Genomic DNA, 19,472 nt, shown 5'->3' with positions numbered 1-19,472 from the left:
AAGTAGAGTGCCTGTGTGTGGAAGTAAAGCACTTAAGGAATAACAAAAACATCATTACGGAAATATTTCCATTAGTGGCAGTAAGCCTGGTAGTGCAATTAAGGAATATGGTGAACAGTGGTATGGCAGGTGCGGAAGGGTTAAAATTAAAAGCTTCTGAACAATAGTTTAATCCCTCTATTACACCGTTACTTGAGGATGCAACACTTAGTGCATTTTGGGAAAGAGTGTCGGTATGGAGCAGTTCAAAGGTATTGTGAACAGGTGATCTTGAGGTAAAAGATGAAAGCATTTTGTTGTGTGGGAAAAATATTCTGTTTTTCCCACCAAAGGAAGAAGATTGAGTTTAAAGAATAACACCATGACTGGGTCAGGTTTAAATTAGATAGGGAAAGATATGTAAATGCGTGCAAATCCCTGTGGGGTTTGCACATAAGCTTGTATATAAAAAAGTAGTACAAGGGCCTATAACTTGCAATCAACTCAATAAATAAATAAATGATAAGGAAATAAATAAGATGCTTTCACAAAAAGAGGGGTTTTTGGTTGTTCGGAGGGGTTGCAGACTTCCAGTGGTAGTTCTGGGTTCAGTTCGGGTCCAGTTCTTGTAGTGTCCAGCTATATAGTGAAGGGTTCTGCTGGGCATGTTTCTGTGCTAGAAGTTAATCTGTAAGTTGAATAACAAGCCAGTCAGATAGTGCCCTGGCTTCTACTACTGCTGTAGTAATTTCCTTCATTATTAACAGAGAACTGTTCCTGAAATAAGACAGTACTGGAAGAGCTGTACAGCAGAGACGCAGAGTTCAACTAAAGGGGGGAGGGAGAGAGGGAGGGAGAGAGGGAGGGAGAGGGAGGGAGAGAGGGAGGGAGGGAGGGAGAGAGAGAGAGAGAGAGAGAGAGAGAGAGAGAGAGAGAGAGAGAGAGAGATCACCACACTCCGTGGGAAGGAATCCCACCGTGAAAGAGAAGGAAGGTAAGTCCTCTGAACTGTGTTGTTTTGGAAATGATTCTTAGATGAAATGGGAGATTATTTTAGATTGAAGTTGAAGAAACACGAGAAATAAGGAAATGCTTAGTATTCAGTTGGTTTATTGGTTGAAGTTGTAAAGAAAATTAATATTGCTAAATTAAGAGAGATTACATGTAATTGTTAGCATTAAGTTAGTGACTTATGGATTGCTATTGTGAAGAGAATTGATATTGGTGATTAAGAGAAATATGAGGAAGTGATTAAGATTGAATTAGTTTAGTGTTTAAAGCTGTAGAGAGAGGTGAGATTGTTAATTGAGAGAAATTTTATGGAAATGATAGCATATATTAACAGATTAAATGAGAAATGTGAATAGATTAGATGTAAATGAACACCAGTTATGTAAATTGTAATTTGTATGAGAAATGACTTATTTAAATTTGTGTAATTACTCTTGAGAAACTGACAGCTCACATATATATATATACTCTTGTGTGTGTGGGGGGGGAGGGGAAATATCCCGCAGCTCCTGGAAATTCTCATGTTTTAACGTAGTCAGTAGCTTGTGGGGCTTACTGCTTGAGGGGAGCTGCTGTCCGAAAATCATAACAATGACCACTGACAGCAATACTAAGGTACAGGGAAATAAAGATTAATAAATAAATAAATCCCCCCCCACCCACAACTTAGATTTGGTTTCCTCACCAAGCTTAACCATCAATCCTTTCTTTCGTTAATACGGATATAGTGCCATAAAAAGTCAAAAAGGAAATAAGATTTTTTAAAGATGAGGAAATAAGGGGGGGGGGTGTTAAACTGCAACTCATAAACAACTATCTCAGTACAAAACACCAACCAGCACAGAATCCAAAAGGACGTTTTCTGCCACTAATTAAATGTACCAAAATTATATCCAGTTTAAATGATAACACTATTGAGTTTCTTAAGAGCTCACTTTATTCGGACAGGTAGTGTGGATGCTTATTTTTTTGTTTTTAGAATAACTGTATGTTTAATAATTTTTGCTAGAATATTTATTATTGTAATAAAAGTTTGATTTAAAACGTGAATTCAAGTAATTACTTGTTTTTTCCTTACATTATTGCACCTAATTGTCATCAAAATTTATTTAGAAAAAGGGGTTTTTTTTTTTTTTTTTTTTGGAATACTGGTATCCCAGTTTCATAAATTAAAAATACCGAAATACCGGTATTAAGATTTTAACCGGTATTGTGAGCCCTAGGTACAACCATTTTCACAACAATTGCCAAAAAATGTGTAGTATTTATACAGCAGAATTATATAATAAGCCATCCCGATGGCCATTAACGATTGAACACAAACATCTGTTACACAGTATTAATTTCACTAACTCCCTCAGTTGTTTAATAACCTCACAGACCCTTCATCCACTCTAACAAATCTGAAGAAAGATGGCACAATGTACCCAGCTATACCATAGTATGTGATTCTGTTGGGTCCCAGACTATTTAGTAATTTTTGTTAATCAGCAGGCAGACAAATCATTAAAACAACCATCTAGTCCTGATTATATCTTCCACCCAATACCACCTATACTACTAGTCAATTGTAGTAGTAGGCATTGCTGACAACAAAAATGGCAGAGGAAGGTAAATAATAAATGTGGAAAATCACACAGAAACTGAAAACTGTGGAACACTGGTGTAAGGCACAAATGACATGACAAAGTTATACAAACTAGATTATGAATGAGACATACATGTTACTTATTCCCATTCTCAGTGGCGAAGAACTTTCTGGGTGCCTCATCGGTCACGCTACATTTTTTAAAAATACATAATCATCTTCTGGTCCAGACAATTCTATTTGATATAAAAAATATTGACAATTTGTTCTCGACAGACAGACAGATTTTACTCACCAAATATAATAGTTGAATAGAGCAGAGTACAAGAAATTGATACCACCTTTAAAACGAGAATCCTGATTTTTACTGAAAACTACCTATAATTGAAATGCACATAGTTCTCAAATGTTATAACTGCTTGCTTGTATAAATTTCTCATTTCAAGTTTAGGATTATGAATGCCATATTTTAAAACATTGATCAGAAAATGATCAGTTGCAGTGCATTGCAGAAATAAAAGTAATATAATTTTTTGCAGAACACCAATTTTGGAAAACTAGTTAATTGTTTGCCTGGCTTAGTTTCAAGTTTACTTCAAATCTTGATGTACCCCTATATACTCATTGTGTTATTTTATAATAAAAATAATTATTCCACCACTAGCATAGCATATCTTATTTAAAATTGAGATGTATTTTAAAAAATATGATAAATTTTTATCTCCTGACCTTGTATATTTCTTAATTTGCTGATATTAGCATTAGCATTAGTAGAGGCATATGATGCAAGAAAGCAAGCTTATTCAGCATCAGCCAAAAAAAAAAAACACACCACTCCCATTTCACCCCTCCGTTCGCTCGAAATACCTGTCCAGTTGAGCCTTAAATTTGTTTAGGCTATCAACTTCAACAACAAGTGATGGAAGTCGGTTCCACCAACCAACCACCCGCTGGCCAAAGGCAAATTTCCGCACATCTATCCGACATCTGTCCTTCCTCAATTTGAATTTATGCCCTCTGAGCTGATTATTCTGAGCAAGATGAAGAATCCCATTGGCATTGAGCATGCTCAAAAAATTCAAAGCCTTATACACCTCTATCAGATCACCTCGCCGGTGCCTAGTGTCCAGACTCTGTAATTTGCAAAACTTAAGCCTTTCTTCGTAAGAGCAACCCTTGGTTCCATTCACTAATCTTGTTGCCCTTCTCTGTACCCGTTCCAGCAGCTCTACATCCTTCTTGAAATGAGGCCTCCAGACCTGTATACAGTACTCAAGATGTGGCCTAACCATTGCCTTATACAAGGGAATAATCACCTCCTTATCCCTGCTAGAAAAATTCCTGTATATCATTGACAAGACACCATGAGCTACTATTGCAGCTCGCCTGCACTGCTCAGAGAACTTCATATCTGCCTGCACAATTACCCCCAGGTCCTTTTCATTCTCCACCACTGTCAGTGTAGTACCGCAGAGTTGATACGTTGCTCTGGGGTTACTGTTCCCCATATGTAGTACTTTACATTTGTCAATGTTAAACTTCATTTGCCACCTCTCAGCCCATCTGTTCAACCTTTCCAGATCCTGTTGCAGCAGCATAGCGTCAGTGGTGTCCTTAACAACCCTGCCAACCTTTGTATCATCTGCAAACTTGGACATTAAACTTGATATCCCATCATCAATATCATTCATAAACACCGAAAACAACAACGGACCCAACACTGAACCCTGAGGAACTCCACTAATAACATTAGTCCACGTTGAGCAGTGTCCATTGATTACCACTCTCTGTCTTCTGCCACTCAACCATCCCCTTATCCACAGCAGCAATTTGCCTCCAATGCCACACTGCTCCAATTTGTGCAGCAGTCTTCCATTTGCAACAGTATCAAAAGCCTTTCTAAGATCCAAATATATAATATCGAAGTTATTCCCTGTATCTAGTTCTTTTGTGACTATATCATAGTATCCAATCAAATTGGTCAGGCAAGACCTGCCCTTAACAAAACCATGCTGCGTCTGAGCTATAACTGAATTCTTGTCTAGATGATCCTGCAGTGCTTCTTTAACCAGTGCCTCCATTAATTTACCTGGAACAGAAGTTAAACTAACAGGTCTATAATTACTTGTGTCAGCCTTTGATCCTCCTTTGTGAATTGGGGTTACATTTGCACATCTCCAGTCTATGGGTACCCCCCCCCCCCCGAATCCAAAGAAGCTCTCATAATTATGGCTAGGGGTTTGCTTACTTCCTTTGCTGCCTCCTTTAATATAACTGGATAGATCCCATCCACCCCAGGTGCCTTTTTTATGTTTATCCTCAACAATCTCTCCTCCACTTTCCTCTCAGTTATTACAAAATCATCCAGCTCACTGCCAATGTTTACTTTACCTACATCATTCTCCTTCCTGAATAACTCCTCATGTGTGAATGTAGATGCAAAATACTCGTTTAGATTGTTAGCCACCTGAGCAGGATCCTCAACTGTTGAACCATCAATATCCAGTGGACCAATCTGACTCATCCCTTTCCTTCTTGAGTTTAAATAGGTAAAGAACTCTTTTCTGTTTTTCTTTGCATCCTTTGCCAAGGATTTTTCGTAGTCCGCCTTTGCCTGCCTAATCTCCTTTGTGACTTGGTTACAGACCAACTTATATATATCATAGGCTTCCATGTCACCCATTAATTTGTATGTATCCCATGCATTTTTCTTCTCTGCCACATGTCTCATTAGTTCATCTGACAACCATTTAGGCCTAAACCTTGAACAATATTTCTTAGTTGGTATGTAAAGCCTGGTAGCCTCCAAGATTAGTTCCTTGAATGCTTCCCATTTTGAGTTTGCTGTTGGTAACATCATCAGTTGGTCCCACTGTATAGAATTTAAATACTGTCTCAGACCATCATAGTCGCCTTTACGAAAACAAAAACCCTTCCCTTTACCTCTGATGGTAGTTACCTCCTTGAGTAAATCCCACTTCAACACACTGTGATCACTGCCACCTAGTGGTTCATTTATCTGCAGATTCTTAATGCATGAAGAATCACTACTGATAATCAGATCAAGAGTATTGCTCCCTCTTGTTGCCTCACGAACATGCTGATGTAGAAAACAATCATCCAATAAATCCACAAAAGCCTTGCTAGTGTGCGAGTGACCAACCCACAAATTCCAGTCAATATCTGGGAAATTAAAATCCCCCATTATAAGACTCTCTGATTTACTGGCTCACTCTATTTCCCTGTACAATATCTTATTATACTCATCAGAGTCATTAGGCCTATAGCACACTCCTACTCTCAATTTTGATTTCCCTATGCTTATGTCACACCAAACTGACTCGACACTGCCCTGTCCATTCATGTCGACTGGCTTCACTTCCTTGGACTTTGTGTTTCTTAACTAATAGCATAACCCCTCCTCCCCTCCTGTCCTGTCTATCCTTTCTATACACATTGTATTCCCCAAATTCCAGTTCCGCATTCCTTATATTCCAGTTCCGCATTCCTACTAATATCTGTGTGTCACACAGATATTAGTAGTATTAGTATTAGTACTAATACTAATACTAATACTACTAATATCTGTGTGACACCACGTCTCTGATATCCCAACAATATCTGCCTTTGATGTTTTGAGCAATACCTCAAATTCATCAAATTTATTTACCAAACTCCTAGCATTGGTGTACACGCAGGTATACATGCACCTGTTTCTATTCTTGGCTACCCTAACACAACCCATGTGTTTACTTGTACCGCAGTGACTCCCAGCAGTCTCTGAAATATCCTGCATCTTGTTTTTCAGGCTTCTGCTCATTTCAATAGAAGCAGTGCAAGAATCACTTCCACCTCTGCCAGTGGCTACTGTTAATCTATTAGTCCTTGTATCCCCCCCAAGTAGCAGTTTTCCGACCCACCTAACTCTGCCTCGACAGCATCAACAAAAATTCTTGCACCCTTTCTATTTAAGTGTATCCCATCCCTGTAGAAGCAATCTCTCCTGTTAACAAGTACAGTCCAGGCTGAAAAAAATTCTACCCCTTGAGCCTTGCACAATCCCTCCAGGGCCGAATTGATCGACAAGGCTCTCATCATATACTCCCTCCTATCGTGTCTGGGCAGAATTGCAGACACTTTCAAATTCAACCCTAATTCACGGCTTTTTTCCAACAGTGACCTGTACTTGCTAAGTAATTCCGCCGGTATATATAATGGAAAAGGCTGCTAGCCCCTGGGTTTAAAACATTGTGGTTCATGACACAAATATTAAATTGTTTTGTTTAGTTATATATATATATATATATAACGCAACAACACACAGTAATGTCTCATTAAAGAAGGGGTACTTCTTTGATGCAGGTATTGAAATTGTTTGAGAAAATAATGCTTCCCTGCATTATTTTCTTCTGTCTTTTCTGCCTGTGGATCCTGTTGTCAATCGTGTGAAGTTAAAATTTTAATAAATTGAATATAGTTAAACTTGGATACTGGTGCACTATGATCTCAGCTGCCCATTAAACTAGCCATAAAACACAGAGCTTGGGCTCTTTAGAAATAATTACATTTATCCAAGAGTTGACCTAAAGCTACTAATGTTATTTTTAATCAAGTAACATCACCCAGAAAGTGAATCATTATTCATTAGAAACTTGAAATCATTACTGTGGCTGGTTCCATTGTCATAGATAATCTTAATTATCAACATTGTATTGTATTGTATTAATAAATGTATCAAATGTAAATGAGTAGCCAAGCATGTATAGAACTTCCATTTGAAACTTTCATTACGAGTATAATATATTTGAGTATTTTCAAACTAATACCATAATATCACAATCGTCTCAAAATGGAATAGATATTTAATTTTTTTTTTTTGTAGTTCCTAGGGAAATGACAACAAAATATAAAAATTTTTGAAGGATGTTAAAGCAGTTTTCCTACCTACATATGTACTAACAGGTAACAGTCCCCTTGTTTTAGCATGATCCAATCAGTGATGGCTAAGTAGTGAAAAGCATTAGATCAGATGACATTTGTATCCTTAAAGTCCAAACTGAAAGTAAATGTCCTGCAAACATTACACATAATTGCTTTCTGCATGCAATGAGATCTACAGCAATCACCAGATACTTTGCAAAAGCAAGGTTCATCACTACTACTTAAGTGCACATGAAATAAAAAAAAAATTTAAAAAAAAGAGTAAATACTGAAAATACTGAAACTCACTCAGGCCTCTCGCTCACCAAGGTTTCCCTGGTGAGTCTTATGGCACAGTCTTCCTGTGGTTCCAGGCTATCATCATAGGAATCTGGCATATTTGCCATGTGCTGCAATCTGTGGAAATTCAGGAAAGGGGATCCTGGTAGTTGAGGGGCCCAGCTTCAACACACTACTTTGGCCCCTGCTTCGACAACACAGATAGCACTGGATGGCTTGGCCAGGATCAATCAGCTCTTGTGGGTTTGCTTGCAAGGGTCAACCATGTTGATGCCATGCCCCTACTCTCATCGTCTGAGAGACAGGATCGAGGCTAGTGGAGATGTGGGTATGGTGTCTGGGTAGACCTGGCATCCCACTTCTGAGCACTATTGCTTGACGGGTGGTGGGCATCCCATTTGGGCTCCATGGTGGGGTGGGGGAGCCTGGGAACTGAACAAAAATAAAATCATTATGAAATAATATTACTTGTGGTGGTCATCCCATTTGGGCTCTGTGGTGGGTGGGGAGCCCGAGAACTGAACAAAAATAAAATCATTATGAATCCCGATGATGTAACCTTTTCTTCTGGGGCCCCAACGTAATCCCTACCAGAAGTTATCGACATGAGTATAGACACCACCATTTCAGCAAAGAGGCCCAGAACAGAAACTTTATCAGGTCTGACACCTAGATATCTGATAACCCATTCCACCAGAAAGAAACCTATAGGTAAAATGTTATCCTTCATATTCAGAAGGGTTTGGAAGGGCTGGCTATAGTTAAGTCAGTTGAAGTTGTAGTTAGCTGATATCAGGCAAAGGGATTAAGTTTTTTTTTTTTTCCCCTCCCTTCCATGAGTTTCTACATGTTTTTTAGCCTGCAAGATGGAAACCAACCCCAAACAACTGACCGACTAACTTTAGAGACACCTTTAATCAGTAATCATGCTATTTATTCATTATTATTATTTATAATCTGAATAGAATATTTAAGAACTAAAGCATTTAATAGCTGATATGCATAATGTGACTGATCTGTGCCAATGATGTACTATATTTTTAAAAATCATTAGCTTCTCAACAGCTTGTTTATTTCTTTTTCTCCTTTGCAGTTTTGTTCCTGTATACCATGGAACAGGTTTTAGCCACAAAGTTAGTAAACTTCAAGAGACAACTGCCTACAATTTTAGAATCTGTGCCTCTAGTGATGCTGGTGATGGACCCTATTCTCAAGTGTGCACATTTCAAACCACAAAGGCTCCTCCTCCAGCTTTAAAAGGTTAATAAATTAAAATTATATATATATATATATATACACACACACACACACGCACACGCGCAGATTCCTTTACTATGTATATTATGATAATAGAATTAAGAAAAATTTAGGAAGCAGTGTTGATTTAATTATTGGTAATCTTTCAATTTACAAACATTTATGTACTCTTAAAAAGCAGTTTGTAAATTGAATATCTCCATACCGGGAGAGGGTAGTACAATGATATAATATGATATAATAGACTCACAAGGATTTATTTGGATTGACAAATAAGTGGTTTGCTTTGAGAACCCTTTAATTCTTCTTTGCTACTCAGTTCCCCCCCACATATGTATCTCAATTTGGGGTAAGGCATGATGGATGCAAATTTTTAGGCATATTCATATATATATATATATATATATATATATATATGTATATTTTAATTAATATGATAAATAAAAGTAAAGATGGCAGTTCGAAACTCCGGAAAGCTTAAAAAATTACATGAAAACGTTAAAAGAAAGTTACGATAGCCTACATCAGATAAAGGCGGGAAAAATTTACTAAACACAGAACTCCGAAACAGGGAATAAAATATGAAATATTAATAAATAATGAAATCTTTTTTTTACATTTTTTTTTTTACATTTTTATATTTGTTTATTTACATTTATAAATTTTCTCTTGCATAACTATGGGCAAGTATGGAAACGCAGTCCGTTGATGCTATGTCAGGTGTAGTCCCCCGATGAAATACCTGATTTAGCATCAATATTTATTCTGCTGACATCAGATTTCATTATTTATTAATATTTCATATTTTATTCCCCGTTTCGGAGTTCTGTGTTTAGTAAATTTTTCCCGCCTTTATCTGATGTAGGCTATCGTAACTTTCTTTTAACGTTTTCATGTAATTTTTTAAGCTTTCCGGAGTTTCGAACTGCCATCTTTACTTTTATTTATCATATTAATTAAAATATACATATATTTACATTTGCATCCGTTGCTGCTGCTGCTTTGCGCGCTTCGGTGCATTTGCCATATCCAGTTTATTTAACTCTCTGATGTTTTCTGTTTTTACTCTTTAATACAATCTTTTATATATTATATTATTATTATATATATATATATATATATATATATATATCTATCTATAATATGAGCAATTAATAAAAATCTTAAGCAATATTGTCCAGATCAGATTAATACAATCTATTGTAGATAGAACATTACATCCGTCGTAATATTATATTTGATTATAGTCTAAGTACATAAGGTATGTGCTGTTCAATGGTATATTATGTTAGAATTTTATTATGTGGTGTCCGAAAATATAATAATGATACCGCATAAATATAAAGAAATATGTATACCGGCTGGCTGCCCGTTTAAAAAAAAAAAATATATATATATATATATATATATATATATATATATATATATATATATATATATATATATATATATATACCCGTATATCAAGGCACCAAAACGCTATAATAGCTGATACCAGTCTCCATAGGCCAAACCTAGTAAAGAAAAATCATAAGTAAAATAAGGTAATAATAATTAACATATTGTGTTATATTATTATTACCTTATTTTACTTATGATTTTTTAGTTTTTAAGTTTAGAGAATGCATAACTATAAGTTTATTAAAACAGACATGATCCTACTAAAATATCCATTTCGTTGCAACCCGTGTAACTTTGGCCATCCCATAAGACAGGTGGTCTTGGGATGGCTCACTCAAGATCAGTTGGATTTGTTCATGAAGATCAACCATGCCTCTGCTCTCATGGTCTAAGACAGTTATAATTTCTTAGTAATTAACTGATAAGGGGATAACTATATTTACTTTTCACTTCTGTTAATCACAGAAAAAGGAAAAAAAAATTCAATTAATTTCAAATAAAAAATTTGAATGCATCTGAAATGTAACACACTGCATATGTTAACTAACTTGTTTCATCTTTAAGACAAAACTTCTTGAGGGTGTCCTTTTCAAGAAATAAGCCTTTCTTGCTGAAGAGCCATCCTTAATTTTCTTTTCAGTATAATTGAGTAGGAAACTGCAGATGCTCTGTAAGCTACAGTGCTTTAAAATGCAAAAAAAAAACCCCCCAAAAGTCTCTTGGTCTTTTCTACTCATTAAAAAAATGAGCAAGAGTATTTCCTCCGGTTTACGGAAAAGTGGCCCTCCGCATTTCGCCTCCCACATTTCGCCCCCCGCGCATTTCACCCCTGCATTTCGCCTCACACATTTCATCCCCGAAACATTTTGCCCCCAGTAGATAATGAGTAGACCCTTAATTTTAACTCTAAAGGCCAGCTACAGGACCAAAAGAAATAATCGGTCCATATTTATTAAACAGTTTAGACCTTCAAAAATCTAATTTTATGCCAATCCACGTAATGGTTTCCTTGCTGCCAGAGGTATGGTGTTTGAAGACAGAAGTCTTGAGTGCTCATTGTTGAGACCGCACGGTCTGACCACTACAGTTCTGACAGTGGGGAAGATGTCCCACCTGTTTTGTAAAATTGATATCGCCATCCTCAAGAATTATTAGCGAGTTGGACTAGGAGAGTTGGAAAAGAAGCTTCCTATATCTAAAATAAAGGTAATCCCTGTTGATTTATAATATAATAGAATACAGATAGGCCTCGCATAATGCAAGTTCAAATAACGCGATCTTTTTTTTTTATGCGATAGTTGAAAAAGATTTGAATCTCATGTTAAGCTTGCCATGAGTCATACGGTCAATAAACAAATGTTTGCCTGCTGCCTGCCTCGGTGTGTTCCATCAACCATAGGAAGAAGACGTGTTTGTCTCCTGCTAATAAAGTCAATGCAGACTTGCATTTAAAAATTCAAATTTTTAAATGAGCCAGATGAAAATGTTACCGCGAAGGAGATAACGATAAAAGAATTAGATGAAATCTTTCATATCGCATAGAACCTCAAACAAAAGGTATGTTTTCTGCGATATTTATTTCGCCAGGGCCCAGAGAAGATTGTTGTCGCCTATCAGAAATTGATTGATGAAAAGAGAAAGTCAACACTGTTCAAATATTTCCACAACAGTAATTTCTTCATTGTGTATTTTATGTCAGAGGTTCCCAAAGTTTCTCGGTTCACGGCACCTTTAATGTCTCAGTAATTTTTTCAAGGTGCACCCAGACCAAAAGAAATAACTAACAGTTTCATTTAGTAGTTAGGTCCAAACAACTTAATAAGAAATGCTGAAACTGTGAACTACCTCGAGCTAGTAGTTCGTGCGGTGTCCGACAGATGTCGAGTATCGCTGTGTTTCCCTCAAAAATTTAAAATATTCCGCGGTGCACAGTTTAAGAACTGCTGTTTTATGCAATAAACATTTAATTCCATAATTATTTTCATTTTCTTTTACATTATATACAGTTAAAAAGTTATTTAAAATGTATTTTTAAAATTCTTTATGGACATTCCAGAAGGTCAAGGACCAATTATAATTTTTCCTATTGGTTATGATATTCGATTAACGCATTTCCGTTTTGCGTGATGAGCTCGCAGGACGAATTAATAATTCCTATACAGGCCCACCTGTATAGGAATTATCGAGCACTTAATAGCTCTCAATTATGAAATCTATTAAACAGTTTTTAATGTATGATTCTCAGGACGAACTGCTCCCGGGTCGCATGCTTATTTTTTCCACTAGTAACAATCTTCAGTTATTGGCGCGTAGCCAGGAGTGGTTTTCTAACGGAACAAGAAGTATGCTGCAATTTCTGCTAGAATCAAAAGAATAGCCCAAGATTTTCAAAATTGTAATGTGATTGATTACCTTATAGGCATTGCATACAACTTCGAGTTATCCATCCTCCTTTCCCTAAAAAATCTTCCGGAACCGAAGACATTAAAAAATATTATAGGTGACGATGCAAACATCAACGAATTCTTCTCGTTTTTGAAAAAAATTGGATTGTATCATAAATTTTAAAACATCACTCTATTAAACCATAAATTGATTCTATCTGAAATTTGATTTTTACTATTTTCCTATGAATAGGCGCACTATAGCCTCAGCAGCTCGTTTTGCACCATTAAACCCCCATCACAACAACAACAACTTCGAGTTTTAAACAATAATAATGTGCATTTATTCTATGATCGATTACGTTTGATTTGATTACCTTTACCTTTGATTGATTCATTCTATTAAAACAAAATAAATTAGAATTAATAAAAAATTAGGTGTATTATTTACATTTCTATAGCCTATTCATTATCTACTAGGGGCAAAATGTGGGAGATGAAATGTGCCGGGGGCAAAATGCGGGGGGCAACTTTTCCGGATCCCATTTCCTCCTGCTAAATAATGCATTTTTTCGGTGTGTCTATCAATACAAATTCTCAGAAAATGGTCCATATTTTTCACTATACAGCAACATGTATTTTTAATTTGCACCTGTTGCAATCCTTCCTTGTTATTGCTTGTACTAATGATTGCTGACTTTTATTAGGCCTAAATCACATATGTAATCTAAGTTTGCACCAGCATTAAACTTGCTTATAATTTTTAAATTGATTTTTTTTTTTAGTGACAACACTTTCCCATCTTTCTATCCACTGTTGTCACTCTCTTGCAAACTCATGTTCCTTTTAGGAGCTACATTTGGATTAATATGGTAAAAAAGAGCATTTTAATTTGGATTAATATGGTAAAAAAAGAGCATTTTAATTTGGATTAATATGGTAAAAAAGAGCATTTTAATTTGCAAAAATCACTAACAGTACAATTTAATACAGCATTTTAAAACAGTTGATGGTATCTTGGATACTCAATGCATGACAACGTTATCAAAATTTCTGGTATGAACAAAAGGAGATTCCCCGTTCATCAGCACTTCCTTTGATTGATAATCACTAAACTCTCCCCACCCCATATGGGGCACCTATGCATGGCAAGGGGACCTGCCGGCGATGCTGCTGGTCTTCCAGATTAGTATCACTGGAATTCAATGCTCACAGCCTAGGTTCACTATGGTGTTAGCCTAGGTTCTAGGCCAGTGCTTCTCAAAGTGGGCGATATTGCCCCCCGGGGGGCATTTGAATTATCCATGGGGATGTTAGGCATGAAAGGGGGCGACAGAGGGGCGATTTTTAAAGACGGAAATTTCACTTACAAATGTACTTGCTTGTGCAACGGATGGAGCACCATCAATGATTGGCCGTTACAAGGGTTTTATGGCTTATTTAAAAAATGCTGTGCCAAATATTATTACTGTTCATTGTGTCATTCACAGTCAGCATTTAGTTGTGAAAAAACTTGGTGATCAACTGCACAATTCTCTATAAACTGTTATTACTGCTATAAACAAAATTAAAGCACATTCTTTGAATGATCGTATATTTCGAAAGCTTTGTGATCAAAACAGTGAAAATTTTGAACGATTGCTACTTCATTCCGAGGTTCGGCGACTGTCAAAAGGCAACTGTCTCAGCAGATTTTATGAACTCTTTGATACTGTTGTCAAGTTTTTTGAAGATAGGAACAATGACCTTAGTAATGACCTCAAGAAAATAAACTGATATTGCTTATCTTGCAGATTTATTTACTAGATTCAACTCAATGAACTTACATTTACAAGGAGAAGATGTAACTCTTATTAAGGCGAAAACTCAAATTTCAGCATTTATTTCAAAATTAAAGCTTTTTATGCGCAACGTAGGACGATGTGAATTGTATCAATTTTCAAACCTGTTGGAAATAGAGAAAAAAGAAAAAATAGCTGATGAAACTCTACTAACTTTTTGTAATCATCTAGAAATGTTGCACAGAGATATGCAGGAAAGGTTCGAAGATCTCCTTAATTTGAAAATTCCAGATTGGGTTATAAATCCTTTTTTAAATAATGACGATGGTGAACGTTTTGTAGAAGAATTGATTGAGTTACAAAACGAAGTTGAACTGAAGCCAAAATTTCAAAATTCATATCAGGAATTTTGGTTACAAAAGAAAATCCCTGACCATTATCCTGCATTGTGGGGAATTGTAAAAAAATTACTTATTTCTTTTCCAACTAGTCGAAACTAGTCAACTAGATTTTTCAATCTAGTCGAAACCGGTTTTAGTGCTGTATCTCAATTGCTGACAAAACAAAGAAATTGTCTGGATGTTGTTAAAAGTGGCGATTTACGACTTATACTTACAGATATTAAACCAAATATTGATAAGCTAATAAATCTCCACCAAGCTCATCCATCGCATTAAATATTAAAATATAATTAACTATTTCCATTAATATCATGACTTATTTATGTAATTAACTTTAATTTTTATGACTTCATTTAAGTTACTATAACTGACTTTATTTATGTAGTTGTAATATTTTATGAAGAAGGAATAAAGTGCAGTAAATAGTTTTCTTTATAATTCACACGCATATGTGCAGGGCTGCATTTACATTTTTGGAGGCAAACAGACAAATATTCATTTCGGTTATTTAGCTTCACTTTATATTGGTTGGCTAAAAAAAAACCCTGGGCGGGGATCCAGCCAAGGGGGTGGTGATCCAAAAACGTTTGAGAAGCACTGTTCTAGGCTAATACCATAGTGAACCTGGCATGTTTGCCATTCACTGCAACCTATGGAAATTTGGAGAAGGGATCCTGGTACTTGAGGGATCAGGTTTCAACACATCACTTTGGCTGTCATTTCACAAGACAGGTGGTCTTGGGATGGCTCAGTCAGCATCAAGCAGCAAATGGGTTTGTTCATAAGGGTCAACCATATCCCTACTCTTATGGACTGAGGGACAGGATTCAGGATGGCAGAGGTGTAAGTATGGTGCCTGAGTAAATCTGGCATTCCATTCCTCAGTGCATTTATTGCTTACTGGGTAGGCCCCGAGTGCCAAGCGATAGTGACAAGCGATTTTCTTCCTGTGATTATAGAGTGATCTCCAAAGTGATATAGTTTCTTTATTTTCCAGTGTAGCTGTTATTTTATTTACTTGAAGTAATTCTGCACTTTAAAAGTCAAAAGTAAGAACCCAGAAAGGCAATCCACCTTTCTTTTCTTATTCTTTATATATATCACTAACCAAATCCACTAACTTAAACAACCGCTTGGTCACTGGTGGCACTGCTCCTGCCTCCACGTGGTGGGGCCAGTAACCTGGGGGGAAAACCAACCCTCGGGGCTAAAAGGAGCAAAGATGGAAACAAGTGAATTTCCACGTTTAGAGCCGAAGTGCTCTCAACATGAACATAACAATGACACTGACCATGACTTCTCTCTTTCAAAGAGACTTAAAAAGGACACTAGGAAGCAGGAATCTCCAGCTTTCCTCATAATACACTCTTTGTCATCCCAATCTGTGAGCAAGCTCTCACCTTTCATCATCCAGAGATGCCTAGAAAACGCTGCAGGTTCACCAAAAATGGTTAAACGTCTCCAATCAGATCTACTAGTAGCGACATCTTACTCAAGACATTCTGAGTTACTACTACAACTTACTTCTTTAAGTGGAATACCAATTCAGGTTACCCCACACAACACACTGAATTCTTCCAAGGGAGTGCTCTCTGAATGGGATCTATTAAACGTTTCTGAGGAAGAAATTGTCCAGGAGCTAAAAGATCAAAGTGTGTCTCATGCAAAACGTATCATGATCAGAAAAGACGGCAACTTAACTCCCACGCGAAACATAATCTTGACTTTCAGTACTCCAAATCTACCGGGTTCTGTCAAAGCAGGTTACTTGAATTGTCGCATTAGGCCATATATTCCAAATCCGCTCAGATGCTATAAATGTCAAAAGTTCAGCCATTCTCAGACAGCATGCCGTGGAGATGCTATATGTCCAAACTGCAGCTGCAAGAATCACACACAAGCAGAATGCAAAGCTCCAACACCACAGTGTCCTAATTGTAGTGGCAAACATCCAGCTTACTCCAAAGACTGTGAACTATGGAAGATAGGAAAAAAAATACAAAAATATAAAATTGAAAATAAAGTCTCCTACCAAGAAGCGAAAAAACAGATCAACTCAAGTATGCCAAAACGCACTTATGCTTCTACCAATCTCAGACAGGAATCAGTGGCATGTCAGACTGAAGTATCCATCTCTCCAAAAATATCAATATCAGACTGGTCATGATCAGTACTCTTGGTCCAGCATCCATCTAAACCAAATTCAGTAGACCAAAGCAATAACACGCCACTCACAATTCCAACCCAGAGACCTCCGCATCGTCAGGCAGCAGAAAATTTGCAAAGATCGTATTCTGCTGAGACGAAAGTATCATGCCTAACAAGCATGGATACAGATGATACTATCGGTGAAGAAGAACTGCTTGAAATACACGCAGAAGATGATATGGATGATAGCAATGAATCTGAATCAGGACATCCCACTTTTCCCCGAAAAGAAAAACCAAAACCAGGCCATCATAAACAATCAACTTATAAAAAGCAGTCAGATACATCTTCCATGAACAAAACCAAATAATGGAACACATCATTCAATGGAATTGTAGAGGTTTTCACAGCAACATCAATGATATCAATGAACTAATTCACTGCTTCAATCCTGTTGCCATGTGCCTACAGGAAACCAACTTGACGTCCCAAGTTTCCACTACAGTCAAAAATTACACTATCTACAGACAAGATAGATCTGACACTAATAGTGCTCATGGAGGAGTAGCATCCTGTTGGACTCAAGAGTTCCTTCCAGATGCATTCCATTGCAAACCTCTTTAGAAGCTGTTGCCACACGCATAGAAATTGGAATCACTGTTACATTGGTCTCAATTTATCTTCCACCTAATCGTCCATATTCTATTCAGGAAATCGAAGATCTTGTGTTGCAACTACCAGTTCCCTTCTGTCTACTAGGTGACTTTAATGCTCACCACCTATTATGGGGTTCTTCCAGCTTAGACAAGCGTGGAAAACTTGTTGAAATGTTGATAGATAGACAGGATTTAACATTGTTGAATACTGGCTGTCCCACCTATGTTCATTTTCCTACTGGATCAACCTCCACAATAGACCTTTCCATTTGCTCTCCAGTGGTCTATCCAAGTATCCAGTGGGTAACTCTTAATGACCCTCACAACACCGATCATTACCAACAAACAATCCAGTAAAATGGAAATTTCCAAAGGCTGACTGGATAAAATATAGAATGCATGTCTCGTTCGACAACCATATCATACAGTGCTCTTCTATCAACCGTGTTACTGAACATATAACAAACCAAATTCTAACAGCTGCAATTCCACAATATCAAGTCAGGAAAAGGTGGAAATTAAATTATTGGTAGAACGAAGAGTGCAAAAAAAGAGAAAAACAAAGCTTGGAATCAATTCCACAAACATCCAACCACTTCCAATCTTATTAATTATAAGCGACTTAGAGCAAGAGCCCGTTATATCAGACGGAAAGCAAAAAAAGAATCTTGAATTAAATTTGCTTCCTCAGTTAATAAAAATACAGACATCAGACTGATCTGGAATAAGATAAAATTGTTAAATGGTAAAATTCCTCCAACATCTACTCTACTAATTAACTGAAATGGACAGGAACTCTATTTCTGCAGAAATTGCAAATGTACTAGGATCTGTATTTTCTCAGTTGTCCTCAACTGCTTATGACCAATCATTTCAAAAAATTAAAGGTGTAACTGAAAAATCCAAACTGAATTTCACTGACAGATGTGCACTAACGTATAATCAACCATTTACCATGGTTGAACTGCAGCATGCTCTTACCAACACAAGGAACAGTGCCGCTGGCCCTGATGGGATATTTTATGTAATGCTCAAAAATTTAGATCCAAAGTCACACTCATCACTGCTGTTCTTCTTCAATTGAATATTCACTGAACATACATACCCAAGCTCCTGGCGTCATTCCTACATTCTGGCTATCCCAAAACCCGGTAAAGACTATTCTGTTCCTCAAAACTACAGACCAATTTCACTTACCAGCTGTCTGAGCAAAACCCTTGAAAAAATGATTCACTGCCGTCTGACGGTATCTTGAGTTCCAAAATTTAATCAATAACAATCAATTTGGATTCGGAAAAAATCGATCATCATTGGACCTTATGAAAGCAGAAGCAAACATCAGAAATGCATTCATCAAAAAGGAACATCTCGTTATGGTCTGTTTGGATATTGAGAAAGCTTTTGACACCACATGGCGTTTCGGAATTTTAAAGGATCTACATTCTCTTGGTCTGAGAGGAAATTTGCCACATTTCATCCAAAATTTCTTAGAACAAAGATCCTTTCAAGTTGGCGCACTATGGCCATAGTTGCCGATGCGCCCAATAAATCCCGAAACAAACAAACAAACAAACCTTTCAAGTTCTTTACCGGGGAACTCTCTCTAAAAACTTTGTTCAGGAAGAAGGAATCCCTCAAGGGTCTGT

At 36.8% G+C, this 19,472-nt stretch overlaps 1 protein-coding gene across 2 annotated transcripts in view; it reads left to right on the top strand.

Moving 5' to 3' along the window:
- Positions 1-19,472, top strand: part of LOC150084315 (fibronectin type-III domain-containing protein 3A-like) — a 441,928-nt gene that overhangs the window by 404,621 nt on the left and 17,835 nt on the right. For both annotated transcript variants that reach the window (XM_090375975.1, XM_090375974.1), the window contains exon 24: positions 8,892-9,058. In XM_090375975.1, coding sequence (XP_090232101.1) covers positions 8,892-9,058 — 167 coding nt within the window. The remainder of the gene's footprint in view (positions 1-8,891; positions 9,059-19,472) is intronic.

This window comes from Mastigoproctus giganteus, chromosome 6 (genome assembly GCF_048544385.1).
Source record: "Mastigoproctus giganteus isolate SK-2022 chromosome 6, ASM4854438v1, whole genome shotgun sequence".
NCBI classification, from domain to species: Eukaryota; Metazoa; Arthropoda; class Arachnida; order Uropygi; family Thelyphonidae; genus Mastigoproctus; species Mastigoproctus giganteus.
This window is presented reverse-complemented; position numbering and strand designations above follow the sequence as displayed.